The sequence below is a fragment of the Vanessa cardui genome, chromosome 21 (assembly GCF_905220365.1).
Source record: "Vanessa cardui chromosome 21, ilVanCard2.1, whole genome shotgun sequence".
NCBI classification, from domain to species: Eukaryota; Metazoa; Arthropoda; class Insecta; order Lepidoptera; family Nymphalidae; genus Vanessa; species Vanessa cardui.
The window spans coordinates 5,753,750-5,776,538 of NC_061143.1; the positions used below are offsets into that span (position 1 = coordinate 5,753,750).

General features: G+C 33.8%; 2 protein-coding genes across 2 annotated transcripts in view; one reads left to right on the forward strand and one right to left on the reverse strand.

The window, feature by feature from the left end:
* Window positions 1–4,200: 4,200 nt before the first annotated feature.
* Window positions 4,201–5,680, forward strand: LOC124538911 (distal membrane-arm assembly complex protein 2). The gene is made up of 2 exons (XM_047116172.1): window positions 4,201–4,701; window positions 5,183–5,680. Exons 1-2 carry the CDS (start codon window positions 4,301–4,303, stop codon window positions 5,631–5,633), a joined length of 852 nt encoding a protein of 283 aa, XP_046972128.1. The 5' UTR covers window positions 4,201–4,300; the 3' UTR covers window positions 5,634–5,680.
* Window positions 5,681–5,856: 176 nt separating this feature from the next.
* The window catches only part of LOC124538912 (protein capicua homolog), a 32,567-nt gene continuing 15,634 nt past the window's right edge, over window positions 5,857–22,789 (reverse strand). The window contains exons 9-30 of the mRNA XM_047116173.1: window positions 22,610–22,748; window positions 22,014–22,110; window positions 21,269–21,934; window positions 21,095–21,184; window positions 20,889–20,976; window positions 20,186–20,395; window positions 19,704–19,837; window positions 18,810–18,989; window positions 18,183–18,284; window positions 17,800–17,922; window positions 17,160–17,320; window positions 16,921–17,030; window positions 16,321–16,644; window positions 15,542–15,673; window positions 15,212–15,326; window positions 14,702–14,799; window positions 14,069–14,246; window positions 13,285–13,424; window positions 12,660–12,815; window positions 12,216–12,394; window positions 11,054–11,174; window positions 5,857–9,882 (exon numbers count right to left, since the gene is read on the reverse strand). Of these exons, the coding sequence (XP_046972129.1) occupies window positions 9,827–9,882; window positions 11,054–11,174; window positions 12,216–12,394; window positions 12,660–12,815; window positions 13,285–13,424; window positions 14,069–14,246; window positions 14,702–14,799; window positions 15,212–15,326; window positions 15,542–15,673; window positions 16,321–16,644; window positions 16,921–17,030; window positions 17,160–17,320; window positions 17,800–17,922; window positions 18,183–18,284; window positions 18,810–18,989; window positions 19,704–19,837; window positions 20,186–20,395; window positions 20,889–20,976; window positions 21,095–21,184; window positions 21,269–21,934; window positions 22,014–22,110; window positions 22,610–22,748 (3,599 nt within the window). The 3' untranslated portion in view covers window positions 5,857–9,826. The remainder of the gene's footprint in view (window positions 9,883–11,053; window positions 11,175–12,215; window positions 12,395–12,659; window positions 12,816–13,284; window positions 13,425–14,068; window positions 14,247–14,701; window positions 14,800–15,211; window positions 15,327–15,541; window positions 15,674–16,320; window positions 16,645–16,920; window positions 17,031–17,159; window positions 17,321–17,799; window positions 17,923–18,182; window positions 18,285–18,809; window positions 18,990–19,703; window positions 19,838–20,185; window positions 20,396–20,888; window positions 20,977–21,094; window positions 21,185–21,268; window positions 21,935–22,013; window positions 22,111–22,609; window positions 22,749–22,789) is intronic.

Consider the following 22,789-nt stretch of genomic DNA (forward strand, 5'->3'; position numbering starts at 1 on the left):
ATGTTACAGATTTGCAACAAGTCACTGATATGCAGAAGAAACAGAGTGGGTGATAGAACGCAGCCTTGTGCAACACAGGCGATAACGAATTTGAAATCAGAGCATGCACCATATAACGACTTTAATGTTCCGATCTACCAAAAAGCTGATGACCCAATTGCATAATTTCCCGGTAAGCCCGTAGGAAGGGAGCTTCGAAAGAAGCGCTTTGTGCCATACGCTATCGAAGGCCTTCGCTATTTCCAGACTAGCCGCCATGCCTCCCACTTGCTCTCAACTGCTTCCGCCCATCTATGACTAAGGTAATCTAGAAGATCACTGGCTGAAGGACCCCGACGGAAACGAAACAAGGAGGTGATGGCTATTGGCCTATAATTGGACGGGTCTGGGCGGTTGCTCTTTTTAGGGATAGGATGCACCAAAGAAGTCTTCCAGGAGTTCGGCTGCTTTCGTAGGCGGCGACTTTTCGTCAGGGACTTCTTCGTGAGAATAGTAAGGATAGAATTCTGCATTATACACTGTAGAACATGCTGTGTGTGCTGTGCTCTTTTATAGAGAGTTTCTCGGATTCGATTATTAATACTTTATTTAAGCTATATAACAAAATGTCTTATTTATAACTTAGCTATTGAACTGTTTCTGTTCCTAAATTTTATTTTAAATTTTTATTATGTTTTTTTTCATTGGTTTTTATTTTTAGTTAATTTTGAGGGTATTTTAAAGAGCGACCTTTAGTACGAATTCATTCATGTTCGGCTACGAATTTCCAACAGCGTCCTTTCTGATTATTTTATTTCGATTGATTACAAATAACTTCCTTTTTTTATAAATTTTTGGAACGCTAAAAAAACGGTAATGTTTTTAAAATAATCTGCAGGCCAAGATTTATTATAACGATTTTTTTAGTTTTTAAGGCATTTTTGAGGAAAAAAAATATTGAAATACTTTCGTTTTCTGTCTCGCATTTTTAAATTAAATATATAAATATAAATATTGTGTAAATATTAACAATTATCCAGTGTTTATAAAACAAAAGAAAAAAAATTGATTTTGATGATGCTTTTTTTAAATAAATTGAAAAAAGCTCAAAAACATGATAAGTCAAAAATGGTTCACTTTTGGATTATGCATATGGGGGTTAAAATTATTGCAAATAGTCACCCCTATCACCTCCTAACGGATATACGTCGAATTACCAATAACCCTGTACATAGAATGTATCAGAAATTTTACAATCTGTCTTACACATTTCAAACTGTAATGGCACTCTGTAAAAGGTTTATCTTCTTTAGTACCTAAAATTACGAACGTGACATTATGACTTCAAAAATTAATATCTTAATAAAATGTGAATAAGGGTATGATTATATTGCCTCTAGTCTTTGCGTAAAATGATTCATTTTGTTTACGTTTATTGTCGTACCTAGACAAAATTTTCTGAAGAAATCAATAAATACTTACGTTTTGTTTGTTTAATTAGCGTAAAATATTTTTTTGATAATACGATAGCGGTTAGTGAAAAAATTTCGGGAGGGTTTGAACCCCCAAAACCCCCGCCTGCCTACGGCCATGAGAGTAAGATAAAATTCGTCAGATTTAAAATTCATTCCTTTATCAAGTCTTAAGCTCTTAGTACCTTTTGATTTTAAATATCAAATCATTATAAATAATACAAATTAAGCACATACTTATAGTGGTGCTTGCCTGGGCTTGAACCCGCAAGCATCGGTTAAGATGCACGCGTTCTAACCACTGGGCCATCTCAGCTCAATATATAATATGTACAGAAACTCTAATAATTTTAGAAATGTCTAATGTGATGTCGTAACATCTTTTGTAGTATATTTATTATCAGTACTTTACCCATGCGAAGACGGTACAGGTCGTTAGTAACTAATAAATAAAATTTCATTATCAATATATAACACTAAATATAATTCATTTCCAAGCTGACGAAGTTGAATATAAAACCTAGTGAACTATGAAGTTACCAAATTTTGTGAGTCGGGAGGCAGAAAACGACAAAGTTGATGTCACCGTACATTTACCCGGCCGCGGCCTGGCGTGGAGCAAAACTTCTGAATTAACGCTACAACAAGAATTAATCAACTACAACACTATAGTGGAACTGCAAAGCAACTATGTGCTAATGCAGGGCGTCGTTTTAACTTATTTCATTACGATATCGGACTTTTCGTTTTCAAAATTAAATTACTTAATTTGAAATCTAATAAGTAGTTAGTTTCCGCCAGCGTGTTTAAGAGGAGCAATCGGCAGGTCTTAGCTTTTAAGTATAAAAATCTAGCCAATGTTTATTCTAAGGTTCAAAGTCACTTCATATGCTATTTTTATTCAAATGCATCTATAATTTGTTACATATTTATTTGTTAATATTGTTACATTTACAATTTTAACATACTTAGGTATAGATTATATACATATGTATATTATACAAGATAGTATTAGTAGGTGCAAAGGCAGCGACTATAATATATTCTATCCTATCCTATCGGCGACATGTATGTATCGACATTATTATTAATAATTTATTAAGCATAGAGACATTATTATATACCAGAAGAAAATTAATTTTAATTTTCTAAGTTGATTTTATAAGCTTATTTTATATAGGTTAGATTATTAAGTCTCGGGTTTTGCAGAAGATTGAATAAAAGTGATTCGTCACACGTACAAACTTTTGGATATGTATATTATGTAGATTATCTATACTTTTAAAAGACATATATTTTTCGTATGTATATGTATTTGTTCGTATCTGCATTAAAATAAAGAATAAAACTTAACACGTATGCCTTAAAATATATAATCAACTTCAAAAAAGCATTAACTAAAAAAAATATTAATTTAATATTACAAAGTTTTGTACTGAAAAAGCACTAAAAACTGTACGAAGTAAACTTTTTTTAAACTTAACTTTACCATTCAATATACATAACTCAAATCAAATCGATAGGCTAAAAAAGGCACAGACACTGAATTAAGATTAATCGGTCAGAAGAAAGCGCCAAAATGGATCATGGAGCTGGCCGCCACCCAAAAAAATTATGATCGTTTTCCAAGATGATATTATTCTTATATTTTCTTCGTTACTAGTATAATGATAACTGATTTAAATTAATAAAAAGATTTGTAAACACTACCGAAAAATTCTTTTATTACAGGACTTGGTGCCTGTCCCAATTTCGTATGGATAAAATTAATTCCATCTTGATCCAGTAGATAAAAGCTAGAACAAATGAACATCAAGAGGGATTGTATGTAAAAATCCTAAATTTGTGACTGATAAATAATATATTACGAGTCTTGTGCTTCATTAAAAAGGAGGAACATGGGATAAATGTTATTCATAAAATATTATGAATAATCAACTCAACCATACCATGGTGTGTGCTGTAACAATTTTTAACTTTCGTAACTAAACACATATATAATTATAATTCGACAATGCAATCGGTACAATTAAATTTACCCCATTCTCACATGGGATAAAGCAAATACGTTAAGACTGCTTAAGATATTACTCTAAACGATAGGAGTCCCCTTGTTCTCCCGGGCTCAATCAAATTAACATCTCAATTAAGCTCCCACATTCACAATCCAATCTTGATTTAACGTTGTTTGGATCGCGTCCGTCGCCTGTAATGCTATTCCTAGCTCGTTTTAAGAACAAGATTAACGAGAAACTGTCCAACGGTATTGCGGTTAGTGTCAGGATTAGATGGTGATTTTGCTACTTTACTACTTGTTCATTACGGTAGTGTTACTTACGGTACATCAAAAACCTTTTCAGTACAAACTTATAATACCCTGAGCAATACTTTAGTATTACTCAGCTTAAAACTTAAAAATGAGTTACGTTTTTTATAAAGTCTCACAAAAGGCCTTAACTTAAAGAGAAATGGAAAACGAAAAATATCCTCTCTTTTATAATATAAATTTAGAATAAATATAAACTAACAAATTATCTCTCGCTAATATTCATTATTATTTACTAAATATATATAAGAGCACTCTATTAAAATACATATTTAATATTCCATAACAGGGATTAATTTTTTTCAAAATAATAAGTATAGTATTGTTAGTTTTCATCTTTTAATTACGTTGGTTTTTTTGTGACTTTGTGACAATAATTTAATTGTTTTCGCTCATCATTGTGATGTCACTGTCAAAATCACTTGGCATTTGTCAAAGTCAATAAGGTGTTTTTATTTTTTGACACTATCGTATGTAAAATATAATTAAACGTATAAAAACTAAATATTTTCAGATATAAATTATGGCACAAACGCTTAAACATAGCAGTATCCTACGCACTTTGTGTATAACCTCTCGAAATTATAGCGAATACAAATCCATCTATGAACGAGATGAAGCTGGTCGCCAACCGCGTAAAGTACATGGTAAAGAATATCCCGAATGGAGGAGACCCTGGTCACAACGTGATGGAGAATGGACAAGCAAATTATCCATTTTTGTTGAAAAAAGCCCTAGCATGAATGTTCTAAATGCTATGCAGAAACTTCCTAATTTAACTTTTCAAGATATAAAAGAATGGTGGGCTGAAATGAAAGTAATACAAGAAATACAAAATCAAAAATACTTACCAGAACGAGTAGTCGCCCTTGGTGCTAATTTAGCAGCATTACACTTTTTTGTGTATCGCCAATCAGCTGTGAGGTATATTGACCCAATATATAATATATTAAATATGTTTTATTCTTATTTTTTGTGACATGATATACACAGCAACCTTTTAATACTAAATAAGACTGATTTAAAGCAAGTGAAACATTTTATTAGAAATTAAATAGTCCATTATCTAATATTGGCAAAAAACTACTATACTTGGTGGTTCTCTGTACAATCCAATCTAATTAGGTACTCAGTATTGCTTATTACTAGTGTTATGGTTAAAAGGGTGAATAAAGCAGTGTAATAACAGGCACACAGAACAAACATCTTAATTCTCAAGGTTGATTGCACATCAACTGTGTCAGTATTATTGTCAAAACCACTATCATATACCACTCACCATCAAGTGGATGATTTGATTTTCCTCAACCCATTTAAAAAAAATTAAAGACTAAGAATGCTCTATACCCAGTGTTATACCTAACGCCAAGTGACCAGTTAATAATCATATATATTATAATTTCAGGTTGAAGGATAGAAAAGAATGGCTAGCTGGTGATGTAGTAACATTAAAGCTACCAGACACATATAAAGATGGTTATTTTGTTGAAGCAATTGATTGCTCAAACTTCCACCACAATGGCATCAGATATGAAGGGCTCCAAAATTTGAATGGTCTGAATTATCTCAAGTGGTTATCATTAAGAAATAACAAGTATGTTGATGTATGGTGTATCGATAGAATAGCTGGGCAGAATGGTGAAACACTAGAATTCTTAAACTTGATGGGTTGCAAGCTATGCACTGGTTGTGTATATGCACTAGCACGTATGCCAGCACTTAAGTTCCTTGTTATTAATGATCCCGGAGAAAATATCGAACTTCAAGCTGCTCTCTCTATGCTTGAAGAAGAAAGACCAGATCTATTAATCAGTATACAGGACGACACAGAAAGTAATGTAGATAACAAATTGTAAAAATAGTAGATTATAATTTATTCTGTGAATTAGTAAAAATTATGCAATTATACATTTCATTTCCTTTAATAACCTCAATAACATAAAATATATTTAATTCTATATTTCTTTTGGGTCATACAAATTTGATTTTGGTTGAATGAGAATGGTTTAAAAAAATCCTAATTAATCATGGTTGGTGGAGTCTGGGTCGATTCTCTTAGCAAGAAATAAAAGACGCAAATGTTTCCGTGGTTTTTATGTTTTAACATAAGTTCGTACAATGATCCAATATGCTTGAACAATCTGTCCACATTGTTATGGGTTTGATTCTCTACCTGCACACAATTAATTTCGTCAATTTTAGTTTTGATTACAATTACTAAATTGCTATTTATTGGTCCTTTAGTTGGATTCATAAACATTTAAAAAAACACCTTATGTCAAGTGATTACTGCTTCAGATATTTCTCTTAAGGTCATTTTGTCTAATTCAATCTAGTATACATTAAAATTGAACACTTAAATCTAAATAAAACGTCTAAACAAGATATTTACATGTATGCCATTTTGACTAAACAATTAGACTAATGCCTTATTTAAAAGAAATAAATAACGAATATGAAATGCTTCATTTAAAATGTCCTTTTGAAATAATTGCTAATATTCTTAAAAATATAACATTATAAGTCGTTATATGCAACAAAGTTAATTCAGTCTAAAATCTGCTTATTACGAAATGTTTATTGACAAACAAGGCCAGGGTATGTTACGTTACTGTTGCTACGGAGTGTATACTTATTAGCTTCACACTATGTCCTGTGAGTCAATAAGGCACAAGTAATATGCAGCATTAAGATTTTCATATTTGTTATTATACTAACACACTGACAGACATTCATTCAACACCATCAACGCTAGAACATCCCATTGAAGGATAACTTAAAAATATGGACAATATTAAAGCAAATTGAAACATATCTACAAACAACCAAAAGCGAAATAAACATTTTAATGTTATATTATATTGTGAAATATTGCAACAAAAACGAAGTAAATATGTATAAAAAAATAATATGGAAATTATTTTGTTATGTCTGTTACATATATATTGCATGATAAAATCTATTGTTATATAATTTATTTGAGCTAAAATATGTATTTATTTATGTGTAGTTTTCTTTAAATGAATAAAATGGGAAATTACTGTGAACGTGGGTTAAAATGGTTCTGAATATAAACAAAAATTAGGTTTTATTATTGTTACAATTTAATAGTTCCTATATAGACATGAAAAAAGAACATAGTAAAAAAATTGCAGATATAATTTGACCGAGTTATAGAAAAATGTATCAAACCCCCAAAAAACATATTCTGAAACTTTATGATGAGAGATGAGATGAAATTGTTTCAAAAAACAATTTTATATCTTGAAAGCAAGTTTCATAACTGTATTTAATAATTGTAAGAGCGTTTTTATTAATTTAAATGTGAAGAGTCACGTGACATTTAAAATAATGTTTTTTTTTAGTCTGTTTCATTTTACCATAACTGACATCGTATCGATCATATTATATCAACAATATTATCATTTATCCGAATGTTCAAAATCTTAATAACGGACATATAAAACTATTCACAAAGGTATTGTTAATGTGAGGCTGCAACACAACATTTTAGTAAACTATTATTATGAAATTACTATGGATTCTGCTCTCACTACGAAATTCGTTCGATGTACAATATTAAGTTCGATCGTAAGGTCGGTCAACGGATCGCATTCTCTAAGAGAAACAATGGAAACGTACACACTACATTTTATTTAAACAACTGAAGTGTTCGTTTCATCTATAATGTACGGTAGTTCTTAATTCGAAAGTTATAGTGCATTTGTAATGTCTAACTGGTAACAACGGTATGAATTTATTTAATGAGTGACAACAACGACCAATTCACTACACTGATGACTAATGAGTTGTAACGTAAAAAAGTCAGACTATAAAACTGTAATCTGAATTATTCATGACACTATCGTTTCATTAATACCAAACTACGCTATCGAAGATAGTGTTAACAGTGCGAAAATATCTCTTACATTATAAATTTTTAATAAATTCTCTTTACTTCCGGACTCCTAAAGCAATTACCTAACACGATACTTCCAAAGAGATCATTAAAAAATATAAAATTTTGATATATAAACATTTGCGTTGGCCGAAAATTTTTCAAGAATAAATTACATTATTTTCGTCTAAAATAATTACTTAGCATTCTCTAAATAAAAACTCTAATTACTTTGAGAGCCAGGAATTCTTAAATCTAAATTGAAATAACTCTAATATTTACATTGAGATTTTTAATGTATAAATATTGATTTATTTATCTAGTGTTGTTAATGATTTGAGCTGATTTATGTGAACCACATCGATCGATATATTCAAAATACGAAAGTCCCTACACAACAGTTAGAAAGACGTTTTAAGGCATTGAATTTTCTAACAAACTAGTACAACGTATATCCTTCTACGGTTCGTGTTGTGTTACATTAACCGAACAAACATGGCATCCAAAATAAAAATCAAACCACTCCTTCACTTAACTTAAATCACTGTACAGTGTACATAATTACATATTTAAATAAGTAGATATCCTTTTATAAAATGAAAAAAATTTAAAACACGTGGAAGACCAACATCACAACATAAATAGAAAACGATACAATTTAATGACTTAAAGAATAATTAATATGTTCGCACCAAAAAATTTTGTTTAAACCCCATAATTTTCCCCTCGAATCTCGACGTCGTATTGCTTCACAATAAGTTTTAAGAAAAGTTTTATTGCAATCCCCGTCTTAAAAAATATAACAGTATCAAACTGTAAATGCAAATATTTAAGCTTGATCCATCTACAGAAGATTATATATATATTTTCAAACTAGATGTTTTGATAAAATCAAAATGTTCCGTGATCTATTGAAACAAATAATTTCATACTTTTAGAAACGTTCATACCCATAAATACTAAACAGAAAATCTTATAATTCGACTATAAAATTACATACATTTAAATGTACTGAGATCGTGCTCATATGAGTAATGTGCTAGCTATACTGAAGTAACATTGAATTACTACATTTTACGATTTATACGAGTACTACTTCATTTTATTAATAACGGTATTTTGGACATATTTCGAATGTGAAATCAACTATATGTAGCATACATATGTATATGTTTAACTCTATATATTTGTTTTAGGGAATATAAAACAGTTGTTAAAATTGAATACAGCTTTGAGTAACATCTAACATTGTGTTATCGGATAATTTTCTATGATTAATTATGACAATAAACAAATACATGATAAACAGCTGATATTGACAACTTACTATTATTTGTTTGAAAGTTGGACGAGTAAATATTTAAAAAAAAAATCTATACGCCGTATATAGTCATTAATAGAGACCTAATTTTCAGGGCCTGATTAAAACACTATTTTTTAATCATGACTATTACAATCAATTTAAAAAAATCTATTGATTATACTACGATCTATAAAATGACATTTCCGAAGCATTATTTAAATCTTCAGAGTATAACGAGGATAATTAAAAAAACTGTGTCTGTAATTAGAAGATACGTAAAGTGCATATTATTAATAGTCATACTCGACTAACTCGCACCGATACATTCGTCCACAATCGAAACAATTTTTATTTGTTTTTTTTTTCTCGTTTTTATATCCTTAAAGTATTTTTTTTTGTTAATATTTTAACCAATTCGTCGTGTAATCAAACACTATGTATAAATGCAACGAGGCATTTCTAACAATCTCCATCACATAATAACAATAACGATATCAACTTAGGTACATTAGACGTTTATAATTCGTACATTCAACTTCATTGCGTAATTATTGAGTAGACAACAATTGGCAGTATTTGTGTGAAAATACAAAACCTTATTCTATGGAATTGTCATTGACAATATTCATTAATGAGTTTTATTGTTAATTGTTATATCGGTCAAAATATCAAAATGTGACCTCGTGTAGTACTGGCCTTAATTGTGTTACAAACTCTTTGGAAAACTATTTTCAAATGAGTACAGTAACATAATTAAGTTCAATATATCACAATTTCAGTTTTCACTTCTGTGTATATAGGTGCGCTGTCTACTCGCGTACCACAATGGAGATTGTGTACCCGCATCGCTAACTGGCCGTCGAAGTGGGCTGCAAGGCCGCTGACGCTATGGGGGAGTTCACATCTGAAAACCAATTTATTCATATTCATAATGTTGTCTTAAATTTTCGCGATTATTACACATTTAAATAAAATAAAATAGTTATAACGGATTTTAATCGCGTATATTAATTATTTTGGACATCCCAACGTTTCGAGCACTTTACAGCGTTACTAGTTTTATTTATTCATATTCAATTTAATTTATTCAGCGGAAAGTTTGAAAACTTATAACAGATAAACACACGATAGAACACATCACTAAACTTTTTAGTCATATTCAATTAGTGGTGTTAAGATATAAATAATTATTACTAAATATATAATAAAAACAGTATTATTCCTCTAAATACATATGAATAAAAATGTATTACAGTAGTTCTACTCAGTCAGTTAGTGGTATTAATTGTTTGAATATTTGTTACAGGACTGTTGTATGAAGATTATATTAAATTCATACTCCCCACAGTCTTGGCTTGCCAAACATGTCAGTAACAATTTAATAATTAAAAACATGATGAGTAAATATCGTAAGTAGATTTTACATCAATTTAGGAACTATGTTTATTGTAACAATTGAATATTAAATATAATAATCAATGGATAAATTATATCATCTTATGAAAGATATCTATTATTTTCTGAAGAGTCTTTAGCATTAAAATTGAAATTTATAAAACTGTTGATTGAATCAAAATTTAAAATATTATCATAGAACTGGAACAAAACATATGAGGAATAGGCTATTTGACTGGTTTTTAAAATCCATTTAATATTATTTAGTAGAAGTTAAGGAACCCAGTAAAAGTTGTGTTTTTCATTTCTAGTACATAGTTGCCGAAAAATCTCATATTAAAAATTCCATATTTAAATAGCGCGCAAAAACGCTACTTGGACAATATAGCGTCGCAATAGGGGTCGGTAACGTCACTTTGCTGTATTTTAATCTGTGGTATATATAGTAGAAAAGCAAAGTTTGCAAAAAAGTGACTTCATCATAAGGTTAGTCACGTGACAAACGTTTGAAAAATGCATTTTTATTTATGGATTTTTGAATAAATTAAGTATTATTTTCAACTTTCGTTAGTAAATTACCATTTTTAAACTCATAACATACACTGATTACAATAATTCACAATTTATTTTTCGCATTGTCAAATAGCCTATTACTTATTTATACTTTTAGTAAAACTTACTAGTAGGCGTGTTGACCTCCGAATACGGCGTGAGGTTGGACTGAGCCATTAGCTTCTGGCGCACTTCGCGAATTTTCAACTGCAACGACATCTTCGTCGGGAATATATCTGTGTGGGCCGCCTGAGGAAATAAAAAAAAACGTAAATAGAGTCATACAATATTATTAGTGTCATTAAAATAAACAACATAATATGAAAATTATAGGATAGTTTACTATGCAAATATTTAATTATTCTATTTATTTTTGCTTCATATTCTTTGCTTGTTTGGTTTGGTTCAGTAAGTATCGATTCTACCAATTTGTTACCAATAATACCTCTTTCATTATGAACAAATAACTTGGGGAAGTATTATAACACATTCGAAGCCAGACAATATTCCTACCTTAGATACTATTTTGTTGTGAATTTCTAATTAAAAAAAAATACTACTGATATCATGTTCATATCTTGATGAAAAATCATGTTCACTTCATGACAACAATTCATTGAATTTATATTTTCTTATCGGCCTTCCCTGTATGAACAATTACATAATATTCAAGGTTTAATTTATTATTGAATGGCATTTTTATTAATTGTAATTTGATTTAATTAATTGTATTTAATTCAATATCATAAACGCATATTTAATATTTGCACACCGATAAATCTATAGAATATGAGAATCATTATAAATGACCATCTATATATGTATAGTACGACACAACTCAGATGTAGCATCGGCAAAGTTCGTAAAACCGATCACATCCGAATTGAGTACCCTATACCAAATTATCAATATTTATTTCTCATGCGAATATGATCTTTGCACGAACGTAATAACTTGTAATATCATATGACCTGATATATTCGTCAATTTGACACGTCGCTTTACATGCACTTGCTTTCTCTGAAGCGAGAATCTATAGCGACGAATAGCGTCGGATGGCGCGATAGGGAGCTATTTCTATTGGTTGTGTAAATCGGCCGCAATCGGTTTTAATTTCATTCCATTGCATTTTCCGATGCTACATGTAATTTGTGTCCTACTATACCATATATGTACCATATTCTGGCAAATAAATGAATTATTATTATTAACAACTAACTATCATATGAACCAAATTAACTTATTCTAAATTTAAAAAACGTCGTATCAGTGAGTGGGTCATCGATGTACCTGAAAGTGCGTGGTGGCCTGCGTGGTGGGGAACATGCCGTGGTCATGGAACAGCTTCATGACAAGATGGCGCCGCTGCTCGAGCACGCGACGGTGACCCGCCTCGCCGCGCGCCCCCGCACCCGCCACGCCCACCGAGCACGGCGTGCGAGGCGACATGTCCTCCGCACTCTCGCTCGCTGTGGACACGGGGACGTTAGTCAAACATGTCTCAGTCATGGTTACCATATTTATTATTCAATATTTATTAAAATTAGTAAGTCTTGTATTTAAGAAATTATTTAAAATTGTATTAGACCGAGTCGTACGGCGTACAAACGTATCTCAGAAATAGTTACAATCTTTTTTTCCATTTATTAAAATGAGTATCTTGTATCATCATGCGGTAAGAAATAAATTAAAAATTCAAATAATTATAATATACGATTAATATGAAATATTTACCTCTAAAGCTGTCAATATTAAAATCGGGTCCGAAGAAAGTGTTCCCCACGAGCTTGGTGGTTGTGTGTGGCGTGCCATACGAGTGTGGTGTCGGCATTCCGTTTCCGTTTATAACTTCAGCTTCGAGCTGCGGCGTTACTACTGTTGGTTCTTCATCTGTTGACATGTAAAAATATATATATATATATATATATATATATATATATATATATATATATATATATATATATATTAAAAGACAACTTATTATAATATATACAAATAATGTTATAGAGTATTTTAGGTCCCAATAAATTCTATCCTTAATTGGTAATACTACGAACGAATAAGACAAGGTCGAATCAGCAACCGGCATCGCTAGACGACCAAAAAATATATTAGAATCATCTATTTGTATCCTTAAAATAAAAACCTTAATCTTTAAAAACTAATGTTAAATTGTTAACGAAATGGAATGTAAAGCCATGTATTTTATCCTCAAAGTGAATTAGAATTATACCATCTCATATATCATATCATAACATATATATTAAGCCTTATAAAGCATAACGAATAACCGTATAAAATTACCAGCATTAACACATATATGTATATAGTAACCGTATCAATCATAAACAGTACGGACCCATGGGCATTTTGTGCTGCTTCTTGCGCAGGTAGAGCTGCGGACTGCGCGGGACCACCATGGCGCCGGGACTGCACGCCTCCGGCTTGAACTTCGGCAACGTGCTGAACTTCTGCTCAAAGTTCACCGTCTCCAACACCCTGAAACACATTGTTTATTACAATTAAATTCGGAGACATTTGATTATAGTCTGTTCGCGTTAAGAATGCAGTGAGTTGTCATTCTTTACCGGTCTGACTCCGCCCCCTTTGACCAATCAAATATTTTCAAATTACAAAGTCAAGTTCACATTTAATTAATTATTAACTGATATTTTCATTTTTATAATATAAATTTTGTTTATTTATATATTTATATTTAATTTATTCAAGCTGTACACGTAATAATAAATGTAACCTATAGCTACTAGATGACGTTATGTCAAAATATGTAAATTTCTACATCGCGATGGCAAGATTCGCAAGCGATTGTATATAGTGTTAAGAATTTTGTTGATTATTGACCCCGATTCGATTTTTTATTTTAATGTGTATTTTTTAAATTCATTATACTAAGTCTTTGAAACAAATATAATTTGTTGGAATTTTAACACAAATATGCATACACCTTCACCCTGCTGTTAAAAAAGATTTGATTGGTCAGCGGGCGGAGTAAAGCCGGTAAACAATGACAACTCACTGCATTCTTAACGCGAACAAACTATAGTGTTAAAACAAAACTTGGTATAATTTCCTACACCATTTGATTTCATTTGGGAAGGTTGTGTTTAAGTATAATTTCTTACTTGTCCCTTCCATCCTCGTTACCCTTTTTGAAAAGGCTTTTTTTCAGCGATGGACTGGGTAAGTTTTCCATTTTCTTGGGCGAATGGAGAGCATCGGTGTTCTCGTGCGGTGTGGTTGGCCCGCTCTCCGAGCGAGGCACGGCGGGCTCATTACTACCAGTAGAGCCCGTGGAGGTACCTGAAATTAAATTAACTTTATTAAACGTAATGAAATATGAAATGTAATAAAAAAAACGCATGCATCTTAACCGATGATTGCGGGTTCAAACCCAGGCAAGCACCGCTGATTCATGTGCTTAATTTGTCTTATAATTTGTCTATAATTCATCTCGTGCTCAGCGGTGAAGGAAAACATCGTGAGGAAACCTGCATGTGTCGAATTTCATCGAAATTCTGCCACATGTGCATTCCACCAACCCGCATTGGAACAGCGTGGTGGAATACGTTCCAAACCCTCTCCTTAATGGAAGAGGTGGCCTTATCTCAGCAGTGGGAAATTTACAGGCTGTTACTTTACTTTACTTACTTTAATGTAATGAAATATGAAATGTAATAGGTGTGACTATGTTTATACTACAAATTATTAAAATTTTAATAACATTAATAAGTTTTAAAGTATATTTAATACGATACCTCGACTCAATCTCTTCTGTAAAGGCGCTCTACCGAGCTGGGCGGGTGTAGGAGCGAGTGGGAAAGGGCGAGTCTCTTCTATCGGGGCCTCCCATTGCCTGAATAGAACATGTTAATGTAAAACATTGATAGCCAAGCAACTATTTTTTTTTATGTTATAGTATGGCATAATGGCGAGCATATGGGCCACCTGATGGTAAGTGGTCACCATCACCCATAGACAATGACGCTGTAAGAAATATTAACTATTCCTTACATCGTCAATGTGCCACCAACCTTGGAAACTAAGATGTTATGTCCCATGTGCCTGTAGTTACACTGGCTCACTCACCCTTCAAACCTAATAACACAACAATACTGAGTACTGCTATTTGGCGGTATAATAACTGATGAGTGGGTGGTACCTACCCAGACGGGCTTGCACAAAGCGCTACCACCAAGTAACTATTACTATTTTTAATATCTCATTTTATTCTTTAGTATATATCCATATGTGACAAAATGACTTACGGGCTAGGTTTAGGCACAGTGTTGGTGTTACTTTGAGACACAATCACCGATTGACCGCTTTGTACGTTCTGGCCTTGATTTTGGTTTTGATTTTGGTTCTTGTTTACATCTGTCTCTGAAAATAAAGTATAATGACAAGATTATTGACATGTATTTTCAATCAATAATTCAATAAAAAATCATAATAGTAGCAAAACACATTATGGAGGAGAAGCGAAGATTAACTATAATCTAAGGTTTATATCAAACGCACTATGATTGTGCTGTGCTATGAATACACATAGGTAATTTAAAACTATTATCGATAAGCAGAACATTTGTAAAACTCACCGGCACTGAAAGGAACGTAAAGTCTCTGCAACTGCACATAGTGGAGTGAGGCATCATTAGCAGGATTGTCGTTCGCCTGGCTCGCCTTTATCACTAGATTTCCTGACGCGTCCAGGGAAAGAGTAATGGGACCTAAGGACAAAAAAAATATTAATGTACTGAACATAAACTGTTACATTTCATTTTATAGTAAGACACAAATTAGATGTAGCATCGGAAAATGCAATGGAATGAAAATAAAACCGATTACTACCGATTTACACAACCAATAGAAATAGCTCCCTATCGCGCCATTCGACGCTATTCGTCGCTATAGATTCACGCGTCAGAGAAAGCAAGTGCATGTAAATCGACGTGTCAAATTGACGAATATATTAGGTCATATGATATTACAAGTTATTACGTTGGTGTAAAGATCATATTAGCGTGAGAAATAAATATTGATAATTTGGGATAGCGTATTAAATTCGGATGTGATCGGTTTTACGAATTTTGCCGATGCGACATCTAAGTTGTGTCGTACTATACTTCATTGTTTATATGGTAGAGAAACGCCTGGAGTTAGGCTCGGGTTCCATCATAGGACGCTAATTACTGTCAATAACAGCATTGCAAATGTGTTTATTTGAAAAGAGTTTGATGCGAGTTTCTTGCCGTTTTTTCTCGCTAGAAGCTGCTTTCCGAAACGGTGGTAGTATTTGATTATTTACGATTCAAAAACGCTTCATTGTGAAGTTTACTTGAATAAAATTGATTTGTAGTGTAATATAAAAATTCACCTGTAGCAGTATCCCCAATATTCCTCTTCACCAGCGTCACGCTCTTTAGCAAGGAGGATGTAGTCGTCGGCTGCTGCTGCACCTGGGGCATGGCGATCCCGCTGGAGATGACCTGCACGCCAGCGGCTGGAGTGGGGCTGATGATGGAGGCGATGGCGTTGTCCAGGGCCGCCTGCGTGGTCAGGTTGGGAGCGCTCAGCGAGATGCCCTGCACACTGCTCGTAAGGCTCTGCGTGTTCGTGAGCGACGGGTGCGGACTGGACGACGGAGTGTTCATGGGTTTGTTTACTGACGTGAACGCCGTCCATTGTCTGTGGTTTTCACCTGAAATTAAAAAAGAAATAGTTTTTAATGTGAAACATCCTCAGGGTAGATAAGAGATAAAAAGTACAGATTTCATTACAATATTTCTGTGTCATTTTTGAAAAATATGTTTCCGACAATAACGTTTCTATGCACTGTGGTAGAACGAGTGCTAGAACGCTTATTATTTCTGTGTTTAAACTTTCGGTATAAAAACTTAATACTTGAATGTAACAGCAGAGTTACAACAGACGACATCCAAAACATAATTGTTTTATTATTTATATTTTCTCTTACCGGTGTCTGCGTGCGTTGATTTGAAAGCTCCGCCAGTAGGTTGGAAAACTTTAGACCCACCAGGGCTCGAGGCAGTTATACCACCCAACAGGTTATCGGACGACCCAGCTCTGTAATAAAAAAAGAATATATATATATATATATATATATAAATGAAAATTATAGTCTCTAATGCCTTATAAAGCACTTTTTATTGTCTTTAAAGGTTAGGAAGAATGATTCTATGAACTCTATTTTACCTTGCTTTGATAGCTTTGGGTCGCCTAGTGTGGTCGTGATGAGGCAAGTAGTCTCGTGTGTCGATGCCCTCCGAATCCGAATCAGTCACTTTCTCGCCACACTTCAGATCTATCTCGATGCTCTGCGGCGGTACCGGCGGTTCTTCGATTGTCTGACTAATCTGCTGATTTATTATATTTTATATTATTATTTAGTCAATTCAATAATCGCAACATAATTCATGAGGAAAGTATTTTATATTAATTAAATTTAAATATATATATATATATATAGCTCTTTTGAATCGTCATGTTAAAGGATTAAATTAAATGTAGAACTACTGATTCTGAATTTAAAAGTATACAACCGCGAAAAAAATAATTGCATAAAGATCAGCGTGGAATTAATACCTGTTGACTTCCAGGCAGAATATGTTAATTTAAATAATTGCATTAACTAACATGACTGTACTTTTTTTTTAAATGTTGAAAAAGAGTAACTACTCAGTTTCTTGCCGGTTCTTCTCGGTAGAATCTACTTTCCGAACCGGTGGTAGCTTCACTTAATTGTTATATCACGATTCAAAAGTGCTTGAAAAAGCCCACTTGAATTTTTTTATTCAAAATTAAGCTGTATATAATTCATTTTAATAATAAATACCATAGGTTCATCATCGCTGAGCTGAGGAGATCCAACGTGGTTGTAAGGTTGAGCATTAATTGACATTTCCGTTCCACTAGTAGGAACGCCGGGATTAGGCCCTTCAGAGGGAGTTCGAGGGCTCTGAAATACACAGGAAATGAATGTACACAGAAAATTACAAAGATATTTATGCATCTACTGTACGGTCTTTCTTGCACGTGCTAAGGTTGGCTGGTAGATAAGGCTATATAGCTTTAAGCCCGCCTTTTGCTCAATTTATTTTTTGTTAAATAGTTGTGCAATAAATTGAATAAATAAATAAATAAATTTATAAAGAGTATGTTTTTTTCAATTTTTGTAGGTACAAATAACAGTCAAGTATACTAAAAAATATATTTTACCTGTGGCATAGAGCCTGTTGGATCCCGACTACTGGATGACTTGCGTCGGTCTTTATTACACCATTTCCATTCCGGGTGAGCTTTGAAGTGTGCTTCCTTAACCTTTAAATAATTATAATATTTTTTATTAAATAATCGAAGAACATACCAAGGCCGGGAATTGATAAACATGTATCCAGATTCTTATACAAAATATATAAAAATTTAAGTATTACCCTACTACTATAAATATTATCAGAAAAGTAAAAACCTCATACTCACTTGCCTGAGCTGAGCCTTATTATAAATGGTATCAGTATGTATAATATGTATAAATATGAGACAACATCACATACATTACTCTGATGCCAATGTAAGTAGCTGAAGCACTTGTGTTATGGAAAATCAGAAGTAACGACGGTACCACAAACACCCAGGCCCAAGACAACATAGAAAACTAATGATAATCTACATCGACTCGGCCGGGAATCGAACCCGGGACCTCAGAGTGGCGTACCCACCACTCGATCACGGAGGTCGGAGTATGTTCAAATAATTTTGTTTTCTAATAATAATAATATAATGACGGAGTTTTGAACCTCCATGTAATACTAAACCTAATAATTGTTCATAATGATATAATCTCACCTCACTGGCTAGCTCGTTGTACTTTTGTTTCTGTTCGGGTTTAAGAGAATACCACCACTCTCCCAAAATCTTGCTGACGGTACGGTTGTCTTGGTTCGGATGGAGCTGATGTACCATCTGTCGGTGACGCTTCGAGAATATCATGAAGGCGTTCATTGGACGTCTTATGCGACGTTCCTTCTGAAAAATATATAAAACCAATATTAAGTTTTTCTCAATTCATTTCAATATAAGATGCCATATATAAGATTTCAAGGCGATGATGATGTCCATATTGCAATAATTGAAATGACGATTATTATAAATTAATGTATTAAGTCTATATTTGTAATTTACTTTTAAAGATCCCTCCTCATTCGACCTCATTCTATACAAACTCCTTTACTGTTCAGGCTATTCGTCTGTGGAACTCTCTTCCTGTTGAAGTAAGATGTGCACAATCACTTGCTTCATTTAAAAATTCCTTGAGACAATACTATCTTGCACTTTAACTGCTGTACTTAATAGAATTATTTACTTATTTTCTTGTTTTATTTTTTCGCGAGACATTAATTTAATTTTTGTACATTATAATTTGAATTTAATTAGATAGATACATATATGTATGCATTTTAGATATCAGGTACTGTACATTATTTTATATATTTTTTTTAATATATTAATATTACACTGTATTTATTTATTATGTTTATATCTGCTCTGTACACCCCTACCTCTTTCTATATCTGTTTTCCTCTACCTTAAGGTTGCCTGGAAGAGATCGCTGTGTTAGCGATAAGGCCGCCTCTTGTACATCTTTCATCTAACCGTGTATATGTGATTTATTTACTGGTGTATAATAAAGAGTAATTTGAATTGATTTGATTAAGTCGCATTATAACATGAATAACATACTTTCTCCTGCCCTGTGAAAGGCTGGTTTAGTGACGAAAGGCTCTGCGACCGTCGATTGTTGCCGTCCCCGGTGCCGCTGTCCTCACATTCGAACACCTCGTCATCTTCGTCCGTACACATTGATGTAACTCCATCTACACAACATTATAAATAACTCATCATTTTATACATGGATCATAAGAGTCTCGTTCGAAATATGATTATTAGAATCAAATTTGATATTGTAAGTAAACAATTTAAAATTTGCTTTTGAAGTGCAAATCATTCAACATATACCCATTTCCAAAAAAACAAAATATACTTTGTTTTAGGCAACGTACAATCCTTGATACAACGAAAACTCAAGATCAGATTTTTACACAAAAGTAGCCAATTTTACTACCTTTAGGTTAAATTTAACGTATTCATGTTCAAAAAATAAATTATACTTGATATACCAAATATCTTCTACCCTTATCATTACTTCTCTCTACTCTACTCACCGCTGCCCTCAGTCTTGATTTGCTCCTCGGTCTTGATGTGCGGCGTGTGCGGCGTGTGCGGAGTGTGCGGAGTGTGCGGCGTGTGCGGCGTGCGCGGTGTGCGCGGGGAGGGCGGCGCGGGCGGCGCGGCGGCGGGCGGCGACGCGGCGCGCAGCAGCGGCACCAGCGACTGCCACGGGAACACAGCGTTGGGCCCGCCGCTTGTCGACACTTAACACAAAACACGAACTTACTTAGTACACTATGTTAATGTCAATGATGTTGTAGTAAACTTACACAAAACACGAACTTACTTAGTATACTATGTTAATGTCAATGATGTTGTAGTAAACAGATATGTTATTAACGCGCAAAAAATGAATAGAAAACGTCCTAATTGGGACATTTTCCTTTAGTTGTTTTACGTAGTAATACGTTATAATAAATCATAATTACGTAGTAATACGTTTTGCGTAATTAAAACATCTAGTTATCCCTTTTACTTATTGTTTTTTATCAAGCTATCAATTTTACTTTTAACGAAATGTAAAAATAAACTAAAATAAACGTTCCACGGCGCGGCACACTTTTTTCTGTTGTTTGGTACGGATATAACATATCTGTTTATTAGAATATCATTGGTTAATGTGTAAATTAATTTACATATGTATTACATGCTTTAAATATTTTGCTTTATATGGGATAGAAAAATTAATAATCTCACCTATTATAGTATGCGATGTCGGCGGCGGTAGCACCGGCAGCAATTGATTAGGATGTACGATCACTGCGCTGTTGTTTATGTTATTTATCTAAAATGAAACATCATTTTTAGTTATTTCAAACATATAAATATGAAGAGGTACATTATTAAGCTACCTAAACTAAACTTGCTTTAAAAATGCCTAAATAAAATGGGGCATAACTCACATGGTCACCATTATCCATCATACGATGTTCAGATTCCAGTTCATTATTATTATTTATCTGTTGCGCCATCTGATGCTGTTTATGCTCTAACTGCAACATAAGAAAGGAAAAAATTAAAATCTAATAATAGTTCTCTTGAATATACCTCTATTGCTTTTAATAATGTTAACTTACTTGAACAGCATCAGACGGTTCGTTTTTTATCAAAACGATTTTCTTCTCCAACGAATTCTGCGGTATGACGTAGAATCGTTTCACAGCCTCCTTCATATCCGTGTCAACTAACGAAACCAAACGAGCTTGCAAAGGAGCGGGTTTCACAATCCTCTTGTTGTCTTCCATTAAGCGAGCCTCGGAGAGCTCTAAAGGTCGTGGGTCGATGTTACCGCGACTCATGTGGTCAGTTTGAGGCACCGAATGGTCCTCGTCCTCATACTCCGAGACCCTTCTATTGCCAAAATTTTCATGGTTATTCAATGGCGGGGATACTTCATTCTCTCGTCTGTACTGCTCTTGTATACCATTCCTGCGTAATGGTTGCGTTCTGTAGATGTGGTCGAGGTCATTGCCGTTGGGCGGCATGCGGTGTACGACCAAATTGTGCGGCACTTCATCGGCCTTAGTGCTACGGATGGAATTGGCGATACTCGTTTGTAAGCCTTGGCTATTCATGTTGTTTATTATGGAAATGCTTGAAGGCAAGTTGAGTGACGATTGCATCGTTGTAGCCGTGTTCATATTTGACTGGATGTTGCTCTGTATGTTGAGGCTCGAGGATTGGAGTCCAATGACGTTGGATTGACTCGATTGAAGGCTAGATTGACCGTTGCGATTGTCTACCTGAAAATTAAAAGTTTACTTCTTATTTACTCTGTACTTTATACTTTATAATTCGACAATGCTTTGTTTAAATAAATACCTGGTAATGATAAGTAGGCGCTGGAGATACTCTTATAACGCTGGTGGCGACTCCACCCACTGGTGAGCTGACTCTACCCGGTCGTACTAACTCGGGTCTATGGGAATAGTTTTAACAATGTTATTAAAAGGAGGAATGCATTAAAATTAAAGTTATTAATGCACAAACCAAAGTATAGCCGAAAATAAATAAGGTTTGTCTGAATACTACTGTAACGTATATACAACAACAACAACAACAGCCTGTAAATTCCCACTGCTGGGCTAAAGGCCTCCTCTCCCTTTGAGGAGAAGGTTTGGAACATATTCCACCACGCTGTTCCAATGCGGGTTGGTGGAATACACATGTGGCAGAATTTCGATGAAATTTGTCACATGCAGGTTTCCTCACGATGTTTTCCTTCAGCGCTGAGCACGAGATGAATTATAAAGACAAATTAAGCACATGAATCTGCGGTGCTTGCCTCGGTTTGAACCTGAAATCATCGGTTAAGATGCACGCGTTCTAACTGGGCCATCTCGACTCTCCCAGCAGTAACATATATATAAAACAATAAGGTTAAATTAGTTGTATGATGTCTAAGAGGGGTGTGGTACCTGATGAGGTGGTGGTGGTAGACGGGCGCGTGTGGAGGCTGCGGCGACGAGATGGGCACGAACACGTTACCACGCAGCACGGGCGAGCCGCCGACCGGGGACGCCCCCGGGCTGCCCGAGCGCGAACTGCCCAGCGACACTGCGGACCGCGCACGCGTTATGGGGGACACGCCCTTATGC